The following is an 18,404-nucleotide window of genomic DNA, read 5'->3' as shown; positions in this document are numbered from 1 at the left end:
GTTAATGATGTACTGTGCACACAAAAATACTTAACATTTTGTGGTGGCAATATTACATATTTAAACATACTCTCAGAGACACCATAATTATATTAAATAATGATTTTTAAAAAGTCCCTTGATATTAGGAGACAACCTGTCATCACTATAGCAGATAAAGGGGGACTTAACCATTGAGTTTTTTGTTCCATCTGCCTGTATTAAAACTATCTGTGCTGTTTTAGATTCTCAGTATTAATGAGTCTTCAGTTCATACGTGTTAATCTACAATAAGACCTATTTAAGGTCAGTTTCTGGCCCTTACTCTTTCAGACAATATTGAAAGTAATGTGTGCTTGTCAGCAATAACTGTATTAATGTATTACTACTACGGCTGGAGTACAATGTACTCCAAATACTTGTGCACAGTACATACTATAACCTGAACCTTGTAGTTATGTCAGCCTTACCATTATTATATAATACATAGTGTAACATTCTAAATAAAATGTATATTATAGTCCCTTTGTACAAACCTAGTAGAATTAGTCAATATAAGCAAAATACAAATGGCAGATTTCAATATTAGCAAATTAAATTCACTTGCATGTATAAGAGAACAAAATCAGTATACATGTAATACCTGTCCTGGATTTGTACCATTTAGTTCATATACTGTACAGTACATATAATTAGTACATAAACGCTTCCTTTTAATGTCTGAAGCTGCCAAAAAGGCACGTTAAGTTAGTCACAGGTAGTCTCTTATTGTAACCCTGTTCCTCTAGGAAATTCCATACGAGGCCTAAGGCTGCTTACACATTGCACCTTACCACTGATTTATGGCTTTATTCTAGCACAGAAACCAGTTAGGCTGTTGTAATAATGTGAGTACAGGTTGAACAGGTGTAAATTTAAGAATAATGTGTTAAGATTCCCCCAGCTGGTTTTACTGATTTACAATGGCTTATTTTGTCATCGGGTAGTGCTCCAGACTACCAACTAAATCTGGCGCAAATGCAACTGTTTTGTCTGAGGCTTGTTGCCATTGGCGCCCAGAGTACAAAATTAGTGCCTTTGCCTTCTCAAAAACACATGAGTGTACCAACAAAAGGCAATCACTCTAGAAAGGGAAAGTAAAAAAAGAGGGATGGAGACCCCCTGTCCAGACATCATGCCAGTGCCCTTGGATCCCACAAATGGCATACTGTAGCACACAACAACAGGATTTGGCACCCACGTGTTTGGCCTGGGAGTTTTTGGATCTTCAGCTAAAAAAAATGTCTGGAGCACTGCCCAGGCAGAGACAGTAAACTTGCAATTTAACTTGCTAAATCGGCAAAACACCAGCATGGATAGCAATAAATCACATAGGTATAACATAATTGCTTTCACACGAAACTTGTGAAAAAAAGAAAACACAGCATCAACTCCTGCTACTACTGATTTCATCTATAATGCCAGACCAAAGGAGGGGTGATCAGGATTTCATATGGACCGCCCTGAGCTTAAAATTAAAAGATGCTTATAAAATAATAGCTTTTGTTTAACACAGGAAGCAATAAGGCAGTCAAACCCAAACTTAGTCATTTGTAAAGTCTTTCATCAGGGACCATGAAACAGATGGTTTAATGCTGGCAAAAAATGTTTTTGGACAACTGCTCTTGATTCCAGGCCAGAATTGATTCTACTTTGATGCAACCCATAGCATTCTGAAACAAATAACACTTGGCATTATATTATGTAGCCAAAATTCATTTACAAACCCATAACCATCTAAGCCTGACAGCTGAAGCTTATATCTGTTCTGAAGAGCAGAATATATTATGTATCTCCTCCTCATCTGATCTTCTGCTATCTTTAGCCATGGGCAATAGTTAGCACGGTTTTGCAACTATGTGTAACTGCTTAACTTAATATCTGAATTGTGTTTAAATAAAATAATAATCTCCAAATAATTTATTTAGCTTTAATTACACACTCTTGTATTAAAATAGTTTTCACATTCTAGATTTCAAAGTATTTAGAACATGAATATTTTCCAATTTAAAAATGAACTTAAAATAGTAAAAGCAATCTTCTGCTTTCTTGTAAATATTAATAAGTAATGCCAGTAATATATTTCCATTCAGCAAAATAAAAAAACTTGGGGTATTTGCAGATTTTCTGTCTAGACTCCTGTAAGTGCTCAGGAAACACATCCTCTTTAGTGTCTGTAGAGAAACACATTACCTAGTATTTGAACTGCTCAGTAGAGAAACCTTACAAACACTAAGTGTTGAATAAGAAGAGCATTTTTAAATATCCATTTTTAGCTGCTGAGATGAAATCCCAAAAGAGAAGTGCAACTTTCAGAAGTTGCTGTTGAATATTTTTTCATTGTGTCACAGTCACCAATCCTGTCCTTTCTCTGCAGCTACAATCAAATTTGTTTGCTGGATGGTTATGAAATCAGGTTTTAAAGTTGCAGTCTACCGTGTTTGTTTCTGATTTCATTTAGTTAAAAAGGAATGCCTTTCCTCTTCTTCTAATCTGAGTGTTTATTTGAATGTTTTGCAATGTACTGTGAATATGATCTGTGTTAATAATCCTGCCTTCTGCAAATACTTGGGGCAAATAAGTGAAATACAGTACATACATTAAGGTGTTAAGAGAGAGGAAAAAAATAAACCTGTCATATACAGTACCTAGCATCCTATGGTATCCTGTTAACTTCACATACAGGTTAGGTATTACCATGGTGTCTAACAAGCAGTTGGATGTCTTTGTGGAAACATAATTATGAAAACAACATTTCCTCATGGCCAAAAACACCTATGAAATAACAATATTCCTGCTTTTAAATATTACACAAAGATATTTCTCTGTCAGTTACATTCAATATGAAAATTAAATATATCAAAATACCTACATTTCTTAGAAAAAAGAATTCCAGACAGTTGGGTACCGAAGAGGGTTTCTTCTACGGTTAAGGTCTAGCCAAGGAATCCTCAAATACAGTAAAGTTTATTACAAAAATCCAGATTTTATAACTGTTGACTTTCTTTTGTAACTGAAATAAAGTATTTAAGCTGTCCTTTTTCATGTTCACAGAGTGTAAAATTGCTCATTATTGATTGCTTACCAGAGTCAAACCTTTAAATACAAATGAAATGCAGCTTCTTAATATTATTTGAAAAGTGAATTGCTCCTAATGAATGTTTCAAACTGCCTCTTGTGTTTTTGCACACGTTTTGAGATGCTTTTCTCAGGGTTTTAGTCAGAAATGGTCTTTCCTGCAGTACGTTTAATTGAAATCAAACCTTTCATTCCGATCACTTAAACCATATCATCCCACCCCAAGGTGCAATCAATCACAGAGCTCTGAACTTGCACAATGAGACAGTCGTTCAATGTCATCTAGGAAGCTTTTTAATATAAACAGTTGGGACCTACAGTATACTAAATGGATATTGTTGTCACAAGGAGAATAAACACATAAACAACAAAATCAACTCCCATCCTATAAAGTGCGTATTGAATATATTCACGCTTTTAAACCACAAAAGATTGTCAGGAGAGAAGCCTCGACTTTAGTTTTTGTCTTCAAGCCCACTTTCTTACTGAAAATCTTTAGGTCCTTCATTTTTGTTGGCTTCTTTTTTGTCTTCATAAAAAAAATCACAGTGAAGAGGATTGTAAAATAGATGGGCTACATTCAAAATCTTGCCTTTACCCACAGTGTCAGAGGTCTGGAGGGTGTCTCAGGCTCTTACATTTCATTTCATCCAGGGTTTTCCAGTACTTGTAGTTCTCTGCCAGGTTCTGCATCAAGCCAGGCAGATTGGCAAAGGCTACAATGAACAGAAATTGCAAAAAAACAACAACAAAGTCATCCAAAAGACAATGCGTATGGCCAAGTTTATGCAACTTCCTAACAAAACAAAGAAATCCCACTTCCTTCAAAAAAAAGATAAGGAAAATAAAAAGCTGTTAGCAAATTAAAATGTAATTCTGTAAAAGCAGAAAAGATAAAATAATACATTACCATTTGACTGCCAAGACCAGGACAGTTTGTATAAGTTAACATAATAATAAATTGGCTGCCATTTTTGTCTAACTAGACCTCACAGTGTGCCATTTTATTGTTCAGAATAATGCTATAAAATCTTGCTATTGAAAAGTATTTAGTTGATCGGTTTCTGCATTACTTCAAGTTGCTTTGATTGTTAGGTTTGTGCCGTGTTCACTTGCAGAATCTGGAAATGAGTCTCTTTTATGTCACTTTGAGTACTTCTTTGTTAATTTTTTGTGTTGACTAAACATTTTGTACCATACTGTACATTTAAGACCATCAAATTCCAAAAGGAAATGTGTAATGACCTTAACATCTGTTTGACCTGACAGTGATCTTGGAATAGATATTATTGTGATGGTATTCTGCTTCAGTGGTCCCTAGCACACTATAGAAACCCATGACATCCTGATCTTTTATTCTGCCCCTTCTTTTTTTAGACTTTCCATGACATCAATGTTGCGTTGGCAGTAAACAAATTTGTTCTCTGGAGTAAATGCAAAGAGGGAGTTTATCTTCCAGAGTTATTTTATAGCTTTATCCAATGACCTAGAACTACAGAAGTTTATCTAATGTAGTTTCAAAAGCTGGGTCAGAGTCACTGTTGAGGGGACAAGGGAAAGAATAATCACTTACAAAAGTTGGACTCACTGTAGAAGAAAAGAAAGTTCTCCACGCTCGATTATACTCAGTGAAACACAAACATTTGCTATGTTTTCTTAGTATGATTTTGCTTTATAATACAATGTATTAATTTAAACACCATGTGTTGAAGACCTCAAGGCCTTCAGTATTCTGGACTGTGTATTATTTTGTTGAAGATATGGTTTCAACGGGGAGAGGTTTTTTTCCTTTGACCTTTTAAAGATATTTAATGATAATTCCTGCTAAAACTATTTTTTCTCTTTCAGCCCAGCTGCAAATTGACCTGGTATATGGAGTCACTGTTAAATCATCAGAGCTCCAGTTACTGTTTTTTCTGACAGGTTCAGCTTTGCTGGCCCTTCTTAATTACGTTGAGCTCCTTTAATGCAAGTTCCTTGTTTATTTTGTACGTGTCACTTGCATTATATTTTACAAATAAAGAAACACCTGGCAATATATTGCCTCCAAAACCGTCTAAAGTAGATTTTACAACACATTCAAGACCAGTCTAGTTATGGACTTTTGGACTTATTTTTGTTTGATAGCACTAATTTTCTCGGAACGATCAGATTAGTTGATAAGGGAACGGAATATAATAGTTCAATTAGGTTACACCACAATGCAGCTCACTGACACTCAACACAAACTAGATACAGGGTTATGTAAACTAATGTATTATTTTTGCAAGATTTTTTCATGTTATTTTTTTTTTGCAAAAACTGGAATAACCATTTTCCTTATCGCTCATACTTCAATACAAATGGGATGCAACAAGGAGGGACAAACAATAGTAAAATAAAAGAAAAAAATGGAAAAATAAAAAATGTGTACCTTCAGTATTTAGCCTGACAGAGTAGGTCCACTTTATGTGACAAGGGGAACCCAGATTATATCTTTTTTTTAACAAGATAACCTCAGTAAAACAGCCTTATACCACTACTGGATCATAGATCATTTATCTGCTATCCATTTAGAAGCTACACATTTTAAAGCTAGGAGTAGAAACATTTTGGGTTTATCCATTTTGTAAGGTGCAATAAACTCAAAGGACCAGTTGTGGGCTCTTGTCCATCCTTGTCTATACTTACCATCCCATGCATCAAACATGTCTGTTATGAAATAGTCAATAAATGAGATCTGAGACTTTGGAATGCTGCAAGTATTTCGATCAAAGACTGGCATTACTACAGGCAGCCCTTGTCTCTTCTCTTCATCAGTCTGAAAAACAGTCATCAATCACAGAGTATTTTACTTTCTTTACTCAAAACATTTGACATTCAGCAGTGAGGATCATGACAGTTGTTATAGGTATATCATTAAAGAGCTATTTGTCTATTCTCTTGGACTGAAGTTACAACTGGAAGACCTTAGTGAGTAGAGGTGTCCACTGCAATGTACTGAACTAATACTCATGTCTCATATCCCACTTCAATATCAATTAAAACACAGTCTCATAAAATTTGGAGAGGAGAGTGACTGAAGTTAATAGAGGTTTTGAAAGACTGCTGCTCACATGGCAGCCCTATAAATCCTATAAAATCTTTACAGGTTTGTTTTCCTTGTAAAAGTGGTAGCAGAAGCTGAAAATTTTGTGACACATCTTCTAAACTGTCATGGCCTAGACTTCAGGCAAATTCACTTTAAAATACAGACTCACTTCAGCAAAGGTAATTGTCCTTTCAACTGCAACTTGGTATCAATACTGCAGTTATAGAAAGAACATTTCTAAAGAACCACACATCCTCATATATTTTACATAATTTTAAAAAAGACACAAACACAAAAACTCAACTTAAATTGAATGATAAAATACAGGAAGTTATAACCTTAAGCATTAATGAAATATTGTAATATTGAAATACAAGACACTATTATTGAAATAATTAATCCTGGCAGGCAACAGGCACACACACACACTCATATCTGGGCCAATTTTTCCAGGAGCCAATTAACCTACCAGTATGTCTTTGGACTGTTGGATAAAAACAGCACACAGAAAAAATCCATGTGAACATGAATGGAACATGGAACACACAAACTCCATGCAAATAGTACCCCAGTTCCAGAACTGAACCCAGGGCCCCAATGCTGCAAGGTAGAAATGCTAACAACTGACCACCATGCTGCCCTGAAATACTTTAAATTCTGGCTTCTTGGAAAACTGGCCCTGGTGTGAGTGTGAGTGTGGTATCTGTGTGCAGCCTGCGATGGACTGGTGTCCCATCCGGGGGGTATCCTGCCTTGTGCCTATTCCTTGCTGGGATAGACTCTGGCTCCCTACAACCCTGAATTGGAAGAAGCAGTTAATAAAATGGATGGATGATATATTTTGACGAAGAAATATAATGTAATAAGAATCTCCCGATTCAGTCTTTAAAGGTGCTTGCCCAAGTGCAGAGCTGTATGATCACGGGTTCAAGCCTGGGCCTTGTCACTAGCTAATTGTGATCAGGATTGCCCAGGCAGCAGTACACAGCTGGCTGCATGTCCCCAAAGGTGGAGTGAGATTATTTGGCAGGGCTCTCTTGACTCTTATTTCTTAGCAACACAGTGGCCCCAGCAGTCTTGGGGGCTCTAGCCAGAATGTGGAGCTGCTTGTGAGGTACGTGCCTTTCTTCCAATTGGCGCTGAACCTCTGCTACAGGGACATGCTGGAAGACAAAACGCTCAAAGGTGGACAGGCCAGAGGAGTCAGGCTACTCTTCCTCATTCTCCCCTGTGTGTGAACAGGGGGTTCATAAGGGCAAAAGTGCAGCAGCCTGATATGACATCTGGCACTCAGTTACTGTTCTGCTAGTTTACATGTTCCCTTTGATGTTACTTTAAGCAACAGTTCACCTGTTTACCGATGACAAGGCTGAAATGGAGTCATGTCCAAAGCTTGTTGTATTACATATTCTTTTCTATAACATGATATCAGTGTTGAATATTTCAGTCAGAGGTGTATTTCTTATACCAGTGAAATGATGTAAAGAGTCACCTTCTTGAACAGGCAGATTCCCCAGTCAGACAATTCCTCTGAAATTCCATGCTTACACATTCAGTTGTGTAAATATTGTTACCTGTGCAAAGTACTCCTCTGAGATTCTGCCTGCCCATTCAATGCAGAGCTCCAGAGGCCTGCAGGGATTGGCTACGTCGGCACACTTGATCATCATGCGTTTGATGAGCAGCCGGTTCTCCGGAGAGTTCTTTATACTGGCTGGACATTCGCAGTCACTGCCTTCACTCTGTGACAGAGAGACAAGTTCATTGAGGAGAGTCAAAAATCGCACAAACGCAGCCATAACCACGAAGAACCATTCCTGATAAGGTACTTCTCAATATCATTGAAGACTTCACAAACGAGCAAGGGCATAAAACAAAGTAAAGTTAGTAAAATCATTTGGGACTAAAGAACAGTATAGTTAGTTGAACATTATCTTAAAAATAAATAAAATATATATGTGGAAATCTGAAAATGTAACAGCTTTTTAATAGCATATTAAAATCACAGTATCTGATACACTACACTGCACCACAGGCATCTGATAAACAATTGTTTGCCTTTCCAGGGTGGAAGATGAATTTAAAGAAACAGGATGTGTATTTTAGATATAGAATGCTGAACACTTAATGTTCACTGGGCCCTCAAGCCAATTGGCAGTGGACGTGTAACAAAGTGGTGTTGAATCTCACTTTAACATAAGAATGCCTTTAGCCTATGCTGAAGTCAAACCTGCAGCTCTGTGATACTTTGACAATAGTTGAGAAAAAAGTTTTTTCATTCCTGTCAGCCAATATGAAGTGTTGATCTCCTAGCAGGACAATGCAAGACAGGAAGTCCAAGCAAGTTCTAGGATTACAATGGCATTTTAAGAAATAAATGGTAAGTGTATTTGAATGTCAGAACATTGCACAGTAGTCTATCCAATTGCTGCAGGATTGTGTTAATGCTCAGGGAAATCACATCCAATACTAACTTTGCAGTGTTCACATTTTGTCAGGGTGTTAAATTTCACACATCTTATTGCATTTAGTTAAAATATATCCACATTTTTGTTTGCAGATTCTGTGATTTGATCAAGTCCTTTCCTGTTTAAAATATTTGATTAAATCCATTAGAGTGAACTGTTGCATTTCCTGATTAGTTTTTATGACAATGAGAATATAGTGAATTACACTACAAAATAATATGAAATATATTTATATATATATATGTCTCTAATCAGGGCAAATCTTTATCTTTAACTATATATGAATGTATGTGACATATTTAATACTATAATTGTGAAATATACTGAATTTAAGTATAAATTAATACTTTCAAAAGTATGAGTTTCATATTAGTGTGTTTCAAATCAAGCTGTTTCTATTAATCTCTAGAAGTAAAATATATATTTGAATTGTCCTTTCATGGTACATTTCAGTGTAATTTGTGCCCTTTTTAGTGCAGGATTACCTTATGAATTAAATATGGAATAAATGCAGTCTCTGCATAGACTTGTAATTACAGATGCAATTCATACTGTGCCTTGTAGTTGTGAAAGAAGAATACAATTACTAAGCAGATTCTCTTTTTTAAAGACATATACACACCTGAATGACAAAACATTGTATTATACATTGTTTAATCAGCACCTTTTCAAAACCAGAAGAGATGCCTTCAATTAGTTTTATTTCTAAACTGACTTGTATCAGTACTGGTTTTACAGATTACACTGTTTAAATGCTTTTATCATTAATGAAATGTGAAAGGATAATGCAACAATGTTAATCAAATCATTCTAATTATGTGAACCTATTGAGACAGAATGAAAATCAGAAAGAACTTAATGGAAGCTTACGTTGGAACTGGATTCATCTATCGCTGCAATGGGCTTGTTGATGCTGTTAACAAACTTGTTCACATGCTCAAAGTGTCTTGTCATCTCTGTGGCCAGGACCATGTCAATAATTGCTTGCCGCAATGTCCGAAATTGTGTCCTACATCAAAAACAAATAGCACAAAATCTCAATTTATCATGATGTATAATATTTCTTGCATCTCCACAGCATACAATACTTGAGCAATCTGCCTACATGGGCATGCCTAATTAATTTGTAGGTCAGATCATAAGAAAATATCTCTTCGGGTTCTGGCATGTTTTCTCTGCATTCGATGAGGAGAAACAAGACTAGTGGAAGGCGCCAGTATTAGATCATCATCATAGCAGCCCATACCCTAAATTAATACGCTGTGCTTTTCTTCTCTTCCAACACATTTTGTAGCCCATGATCAGATACCACTAAAAAGGCAATAACCCGGCCAAGACCACCAGTGCTTTGCAGTTTTCCTGATCAACGCACAGTGGGGGTCACCAGGCAATACCGGGGTGATGAAAGTCAAGCCGAGGCACCTCTCAGTGTTCTTGAAGATGTTACACTTGCTGTCCCGTGCTGTCAGCTGGAAGGCCAGCGCGGCGTGGTGGCTCTCCAGCACTGCTGTGTCATTGTAGAGGATGGCTAACTCACTGCCCGCGTTGCACAGGAAAGAGTTAGTGCGTCCAGGGTGGTCTACGTCGTGCACCGTTGCTGCTATCAAAGCCGCCACTTCATCCAGCTGGTCTAGACTGCCCTGAAAGCCGTAACAGAGCAGCGTACTGAGACAGTAGCGAGCACAGGGTTAACATTCTTCTTAATCACAAGCTTACAGCAGCAATGAACCCAGGTGGGTGCAGCACTTCAGTGGTGGATGTAATGTGATCCATTGAATAAGAAATTATTACTACTATAACTGCTTCTCTTACTGTTATCATCATCAATAAACAATAGATATAATAATAATAAAATGCTGATCTCTTTAGGTCCTTGATTGCACCTACCTTTACTCTCTCCTTTTGGAGGAAATAAGCAGTCGCGTGGAGGACATCAGCTGCATGAGTAGAGTTGTGGTAGGAGTTGGAAGCATGATAGTTGGCCTCTATGACTTGCAGCCATGATCTCACTGTTGCTTCGGTGCAGTCCAGGAATTCGCACACGCCAAACCGGGCAAAGATTTTCAATCCAAGGTAGGTAAGGGGTCTGCAAATCGAATAAAAATGTCTTGTTTGTCCTGATGCTTAAAGCTCTTTGTACTACTCCAGATGCAGTTTGGCACAAAATCTCAATAATTCACCTGTTACCTTTATCAAGCTTTAAGAACTGGTACCCACATATATGGAAATTACCTCTTGTCTGGGCAGCAAAAAAATGTCTTTCTAATTGTGATATGTTACTAGCTGGTTTTCCCGCTAGCTTTGTGATGCCCACACCATCTCCTCTATGGCCTCCTTCAAGTTCTTTTAATGTTTTTTAAAACCACTAGAAGTTAAACAAAGGGGTTCAACTGCAAGATTTTGAAATAAACACCAGAAATTTCACAGATGTTTATCAAATCACCCTTCAAAAATCACAACGTATTAGATAGTTACTAGCATTGATGTGCTTTAATCCTGCATCTAATTGGTCTATTTTGCCCATTACAGGTTTTTGTCAATTGGAATTGCTTATTGTTTTTATGACATTTCCAACCAATTGTTTAGCCATTGGCTTGTCCAGAAATAACTCTTGTAACATGAACGAGGATGAGCAGGCACCAGGCAGGCCTGTCTGACACAAGACACTGACACTGTTTGTCAACCATTTTGACACTTTGCCAGCTCCACACAGTTGGCTGCTGGGTAGACTTAATAGTGATTGGAGGAGAGGGGCTTCTCTCCCTCACGTCTCTGTAAGCTCCAGAGATTTTGTTAGCAAAAGCTGAGGGGTGCCTGAGCCTCTGACATCCCACTGTGCCCTAGGGCTGCTCTGCAATACTGCCACATTAATGCCTGTAGAGGTCAGCTAAGGACAAGACCCAGGTGTGTACTGGCCTTGGCTGGTCTTGGGAAACATCCAGAGTCTTCACTGGCTGAGGCACTCAACCTTTAAAAATGTTGACATCAGTGTCTCTTTACAAGCCTTACATGCAAATAAAATGTTTCGATTTTTTAAACTGATTATGATTTAATCACCACCTATATATAGGGAAAGGTGGCTCCAACTTCTACAGCCACACTTAGGAGCTTTTCCAGCCTGACTCAGACTTCTTAACAACAGCACTACCTGCTGTTATACCAACACGCATAAGTGGCTTCTTCACTCTTCTGTTTAGGAAAATTGTCTTCTAACAAAACAGGAAAGATACCACTGACTAAATCTTTTTTTATATACCTGCAGCTGTAAGCAAGCATAATAACATAATGGTTCATATTTGTAATGACTTAAAACATTTTTTTTTTTCAATGTGAGAGTTTGAAATATGCTTTTGATATTGCAAATAGAAAATATTTGCCTAGAGTATGTATATATTTTTTAAAAATAAGATCTATTTAAAAGCAGCATAGTAGAACAGTGGTTGGCATTATTGTCTCACACTGCTGGGATCCTGGCTCAATTCCTGACCTGGGATGATTGGAGTTTGTATGTTCTCCTCATGGGTTTCCTCTGGGAGCTCTAGTTTTCTCCCACAGTCCAAACACATACTGGTGGGTCAATTGACTTCTGGGAAAATTAGCCATGGTCTGAGTGTGTGTCTGTTTCTGTGCAAGCCCTGTGATGGACTGGGTGTGTTCTACCTTCCACCCGTTGCATTATTAGTATTATATACAGTTGTTTTTCTGAGCAAAGTACATTGAACAAAGTGCCTTGTGTTGAATCATTTGCTGGAATTGTAAGATGCCGCAAGACTTGTTTTGAAAACTTTAGGATGGTCATACAAAAAACACAAAAAAATGAGTATTTGAACAATTTTAAACTGATGTCAGTTGCTTTCCTAATATTCTTTTAATACAAATGATAATAAGGCAAAAAAACATGTGATTTACAGAGAGCATTTGAGTAGCAAAAAACAGCAGATTACTTGCTGAGTTAATAGCAGGTTTGACTGACACCGGGGCAGTACAACATGCATTAGGCAATTAGCTTTGGATCAATGGAAGAGTGCCATTTCTCTCCACAGTGTCTGAGGGCTCGCTCAGCATTGTTCTCACCTTTTGTGAGTGGCAGCTTCTAATTCAAAGATGTTGAAGTCCCACTGCTCTTCATCATCCAGTAGCTCTGCAATCCGGGGAGGGATATCATTGAGGGTGACTGGCATGGCCAGGTGGCTATTACTGTGAGTCATGTCTAAAGAGAAACATAGCAAAAGAGACGACAAGTGACTTTCAGCCCATGGACAGTACTGATCATCGGCATGGTTGAAACTTAAATTAAGATTCAAGGGTCCATAAAGTTTTCTGGACTTCAGCTGAAAATAAACTTGAGTCTTATTGTTCTCAATAAATTCTTTAAATTACCCTGGCTCCCAACATATTTTAGAATTTTCTTTCAATGCGTAGTTTGTTTGCAGTTAAACATTTGTTATGACTGCTGGAAACAAAGCAGGCATTCAAAAGTTTAATTTTTTAACTCATATAATCCAACTATTTGTCCAAGATGTTATGAAAAAGTAATATATCAACTGTTTTGGCATTTTCTAGGCAGGTTTTCAGTTAGTGTAGTCAGTAACTAAGTCAGTAACTAGTTTCTTCAAAGGTGTGAATGTTTTATTGTGAACCATTCAATAAAGCTAAGAACCATCCTGGATCACATTTTTGTCAATTGTATATCAAGTATGTTCATATGCAAAGGTCCCCAGTGGGAATCTTCTCCACAATGTATTTTAAAAAACACTTTATCAGATTACCAATTCTCAATGAATTATGTGATTTTACTGCAGTAAAGTTTGCTGCTATAATAAAAAGTAACAATAGTGTTGAATCTATTGAAGGCGCACTGCTGCTACTCCGAAGATTCTACATTGCTGACTTAATAATAGGGCTTAATGACAATACAGTATAATCTCATTATTATTCAGAAAAAAACAAAACAAGGTTTCATGCAGGATACACGAATGCACTGTGTATACTTGAGGACAAATGATTAAGCAGTCTTTGAAAATAGTAGAGTGATTTTTTTTTCTTGAGCAAGATGTACAGTAACAGGATGTCCTGTGTTGAATAACAGTTGTGCAACAAGACTGATCTAGTAGTTGTACTGTCCAGTACTGTACAAACATTTGTCATTTTTTGTTTGAATCATAATATTTACAGGTTTTGATTTTCATGACTTGTAAACTGTTTGTGAATTTCTGTCATGACTGTAGGAATTATATTGCATGATTGAATTTTTCATGCATGAAAAATTTATTTATTTATGTTAAACTTAAACGCAGACATTTTTAGCTGACTTTCATTTTCAAACATTTGGGGCTAATAATTGCAGTTCCTTTCCAAAGAATACCCCTTGATACAAAATATTACACAATTTGAGCTCTTTTTAAAAAAAATACATTTTGCACTTATAGTATTGTGATATTACGTAAGAAATAGAATGTTTTTCATATTTTTTATAATTCAGTTAGGAGGAAAGCTTTACTTACTTTTTGAGAAGACATACTCATTCCCAGAAAGTCTTCGTAAACCATCCTACAACAGATAAACCTGCAGCTTAAGCAGCTTTTTAAAATGTTAAATGCACAAATGTAATATGGCAGATTTCACCTTTTGATTTGCTATGTGTATGAATTTCACATTGAAGCGTAATACAGGCACACCTTTTCTCAACAAGTGGGAAATGCACTCATGTTAAAACAGTATTGCTGTTTATGATACTTTAGAAATCCTGGCTTGACTGACACTGAGTGACAAGGCTCAGGTTATTGTTCACAATAACAATCCCTTACCCGTGTGCAGTACAGATACATTGTAACTCAGTCTGCGAAACAAACTGCAAGGAGATAGTCCCAACTCCAAAACAACAAGAGCACAAACCAACAAAAAAATGACTCTTCTCGACTATACAGTATATGGGGAAGCCATAACGAATATTTGCCTGCATCTTGTCATGTCCGTATCACATTAACAAGACTAACCTGATGGAGTTACATACTGTATAGTAAATATAGTATTAATAAGGCAAAACTGTAAATTGTGAAGGGAGGAATTTTTGCCTTAGGCTTTATTTGTTCATGGCAGTACTAAACAGTTACGGATGTTTATACTCAGTTAGAGAACTCTGTGGTTAATCAAAAATAGGACCCTATAAAGAGCTCTGACAGTGAGCAGAGACCAGCAAAACTCTACCTTAATTGAAGGTGCCAAAAACTTTGTAAGGCATTAGTACTGGCACAGCTTGCAGCCATTAGACAAGTGCAATAAGGGCATTTTTACAACTAAAGCTTCCATAATGCTACCTATTAGGAAAATAAACAGCATTTCAGTAATACAAAACTGAATTTTTTTATTACTGTCTAGAATCAACATTCAGATCCATGCTTCTTCTCACTTACGCTCATGAGTCCCCCAACAAGGTCATTGGTATGGGGGTCGTCATCTTTGGAGCCTAGCTGGGGTGAGTACAGCTCTGTAGTTCGCAGGATTTCTAAAACCCTGTCCAAGGCCTCCGCCACTGTGACAGGACTGTTTTCTTGGGCAGAATTGATGATATTTATAACCTAAAAAAGCAGATGTGGCATAAAACCATCATAGAAACACACTCCCGGTGTGTTTGTTTCGTGGTGTCAGCTGTTAATTGCAGTGTTATGTAGGCTGTTACATGTACAGTCACTCTCCAGAGTGAAAAGAAATACAGAACTGCTGGAATAATGATACATGGGAAATGCAGAACAAATTACACAAAAGACTGAACTCAAACCACTGTTTGAAAGGAAAAATGTTATGTTAAATTTGCTATTAAGTTTGAAAAGTTAAAATTCCCCATTAAAAGTGTACAACTCATATGTCATTAATTTTATTTCATTATTGAACTGCATCGCAGAATTAATATGGGTTTCAGATTCATCCTAAAATACTGAAATGTTCTTGAATTGGTTTTGTACAGTTCTTCTACTTACTGCTCAAGTTCTTACCTTTGTGATAGGGGCCTCTATGGTCATAGAATGGATCCTTGCCATAGATGAATACCTCCGGTTTTGTAAGCTCGGGGCTTTGAAAGTAAACACAAAAATAAAAACATTAAACAATATTATAACAATGGTCACATTAAACATGAACATCTTACGAAGTAACTTGAATAAAAAGTAATTAAACATTTCTCAAGAATTGTATCAAGCAATTTCAAATGCAAAAATGTTAGCTAGTCTTATAATTTATTAGAAAGACAGAGATAGTTATTTCTTGTACAGCGTATTACATCATACAATGTGTTAGAAATGTTCAACCATACATTTTTAATCAGGAAAACTAGAATCTAAGCCTAATGATGTAAAAGGATATGTGAAGATGAAATGAAACAACTCCACATGTCCCCGTATGTGTTAAAGTGTGAATATATCACTGGCTTTTACGAACAGAAAGTCTTAAAATAACCAGAGCTGCGTCAAGGATGCCTGATGATGTCATCACAACCTACATCTCTGAAGCTTCACCTGCATTCCAGTCATAATGTGGCTGACTCATTGCCTTTACAGTTCCTGCAGCCTTCATTTTTGAAGAACATAATTACTCCAAAGACGTCAGTGCTTGTGAATGTTACAGCGAAAACGGAGAATCTGCAAATTGCTGTCTGTTTTTTCATACCATCACTGCCTCGAGACGTTATGGACTTCACATCAACTGATTCTTTCCTCCTGTCCTTGTGCCTGAGAGACTGGGATTCTAGAAGGAAGGGCACAAAGATGAATTACTCTTTCTGCTGGGATACACTAAAATATCTTCACCCTAGTAACAATGCACAACTGGAGGAAGCAGCTGCAGTTTCACTGTTTATGAACTGAACTTTACAATATCAAGGCCTTCCTTAAAAGTTACCCTAAAATCAATAAGCATTCTTTAGTTATTCTGTCATTTTTTTCTACTTCTTGACTTCTCTTTTATAGAGCTTTTGTCCCGTTAGCATAAACACAACATATTTAATATGCAGTAGGGACAGGTAAAGGTTTATTCCAGGCTGAAAGGGAAAGAAAAAGAAATGAAGAAGGTTCCACAGCCGAAATGTTTTATCTCTTTTCTTTTTCTTTTCCTTTCAGCATGGAATAAACCTTTACCTGTTCCTTTGCAGCTATGCATGCTGATGCAGTTATCTTCTTGAACTTCTTAATATGTAGTAGGTTGAGATAAATCCTTTTATACAGTGGATATGTCTCAAAACATTTGGGAAGTGCACCTCTCCTCATGATAGCCTGACTGTATTAGAGATAAATTATATCCCTTTAGGTGGAAGAACTTAGTCATAATTGAGGACAATCCACCCATCCATCTTCTAACTGCTTCATCCAATTCAGGGTCAAGCAGGAGGCGGAGCCTATCCTGGCATGCAATGGACTCAAGGCGGGTTTCACCCTGGATATTATGCCAGTCCATCATAATTAAGGAGACTTAAACCGTCTTTTTCAAAGTTATCAATACACATGCCTTGTGCACCAGAGAATACTGAAATCCCCAGAAAGCTAATGCATTTTGATCTTTAACAGTACATTTCATGCTGTCCTAGTTCAAAATCCTACCTTGTCCTTGGCTCATACATTTATGTTTTATGAAAAAACAGCTATACTGTATGCTAGTATACCTGAAACACCTCCTTATTATTATTCCTAATAAACACCTCCTTATTATTAAATCTATTATTCCTTAGATTTATAGAGCTCTTTTCATTCAAAAGTAGTTTATTACTTTTGCTAGAAGAGGACCCACTGAAGTGAGTGATGCTTGATTGTCATTATGCTCTAGCAATCCCAGTGCACAGCAGTGAAGAAGTGAGACATTACCTCACCAACAGATTTATCAATAGTTGACGTGGTGGGAATGAATCAGAATTACATTCACTGCAGTGTTAAAAATGTAGAAAAAAGGTAGTATGTTAACAGTATTACAGATTGTAATTACTATCAATGACAATAATTACATGTTTCAAGATAAGTGTGTTATGGATATCAACAATTTACTCAAACCCTCCACTGGTATTTTCTATTATAAAGACATTATCTGCTATTAGGGAAACAAGCCTGTCATTTAGCAATCTTTAATTCACATTGATTAGAATATCCAAAAAATGTAATGACAGTAGCTTGACTTATGCATAAAAAGTTGAGTTGAGTAGCCAATATGAAGTATGCTAATATCCATCACACGTATCAGTATAGTCGATTGTAAGGTATTCCTTGTCATTAATATCATTCGTTCAGCTCTGTTTTTGTTATGTCCCTGACTTCAGAACCACTGTGCTGTCCTTTCCAGACAGCAAAGAACACCAAAAGACCAGGATCCACAACATGGGAGAATGTAGGACTGTCTAGGTTCTTTGGAGATTGGAGGGATCTGGAAATCAAATACATCTACAGAATCATAAATTTAAGAGGCTACATTGTGCAATACACAATATACAGTAGATGTACAGTATCAGGATTAACTGCTACTGTAATCCGAAACAAAATACCTAAAACTTCTGTTGATCATCATAGAATTGCATGTCTGCATAAAGAAGAAAAAACATACATTGAAAGGAGTAGAAGGCAGCAAAATGCACAGCAGAGATTTGCATAGCATTGAGCTGTATCTATCCAGATCTTCATACATTAACACATTTTCATGCCTAATCTGAACGCTATGTGTTCCTTGAAGTCAGTACTTTTATTATTTTGGATCAGTATCTACAAGTACAAGACAAGTATTACAGTATTGCTGCCATT

At 36.8% G+C, this 18,404-nt stretch overlaps 1 protein-coding gene across 1 annotated transcript in view; it reads right to left on the bottom strand.

Moving 5' to 3' along the window:
* Positions 1-3,615: 3,615 nt before the first annotated feature.
* pde8b (phosphodiesterase 8B) overlaps positions 3,616-18,404 on the bottom strand; it is a 95,109-nt gene continuing 80,320 nt past the window's right edge. The window contains exons 12-22 of the mRNA XM_088910641.1: positions 16,297-16,374; positions 15,627-15,703; positions 15,048-15,212; positions 14,139-14,184; positions 12,709-12,844; positions 10,522-10,720; positions 10,057-10,274; positions 9,505-9,643; positions 7,741-7,908; positions 5,767-5,896; positions 3,616-3,812 (exon numbers count right to left, since the gene is read on the bottom strand). Of these exons, the coding sequence (XP_088766767.1) occupies positions 3,703-3,812; positions 5,767-5,896; positions 7,741-7,908; positions 9,505-9,643; positions 10,057-10,274; positions 10,522-10,720; positions 12,709-12,844; positions 14,139-14,184; positions 15,048-15,212; positions 15,627-15,703; positions 16,297-16,374 (1,466 nt within the window). The 3' untranslated portion in view covers positions 3,616-3,702. The remainder of the gene's footprint in view (positions 3,813-5,766; positions 5,897-7,740; positions 7,909-9,504; positions 9,644-10,056; positions 10,275-10,521; positions 10,721-12,708; positions 12,845-14,138; positions 14,185-15,047; positions 15,213-15,626; positions 15,704-16,296; positions 16,375-18,404) is intronic.

Source organism: Atractosteus spatula, chromosome 3 (genome assembly GCF_055471065.1).
Source record: "Atractosteus spatula isolate fAtrSpa1 chromosome 3, fAtrSpa1.hap1, whole genome shotgun sequence".
Classification (NCBI taxonomy): Eukaryota; Metazoa; Chordata; class Actinopteri; order Semionotiformes; family Lepisosteidae; genus Atractosteus; species Atractosteus spatula.
Note: the sequence above shows the minus strand (reverse complement) of the source record. Positions and strands in the feature narration are given on the sequence as shown.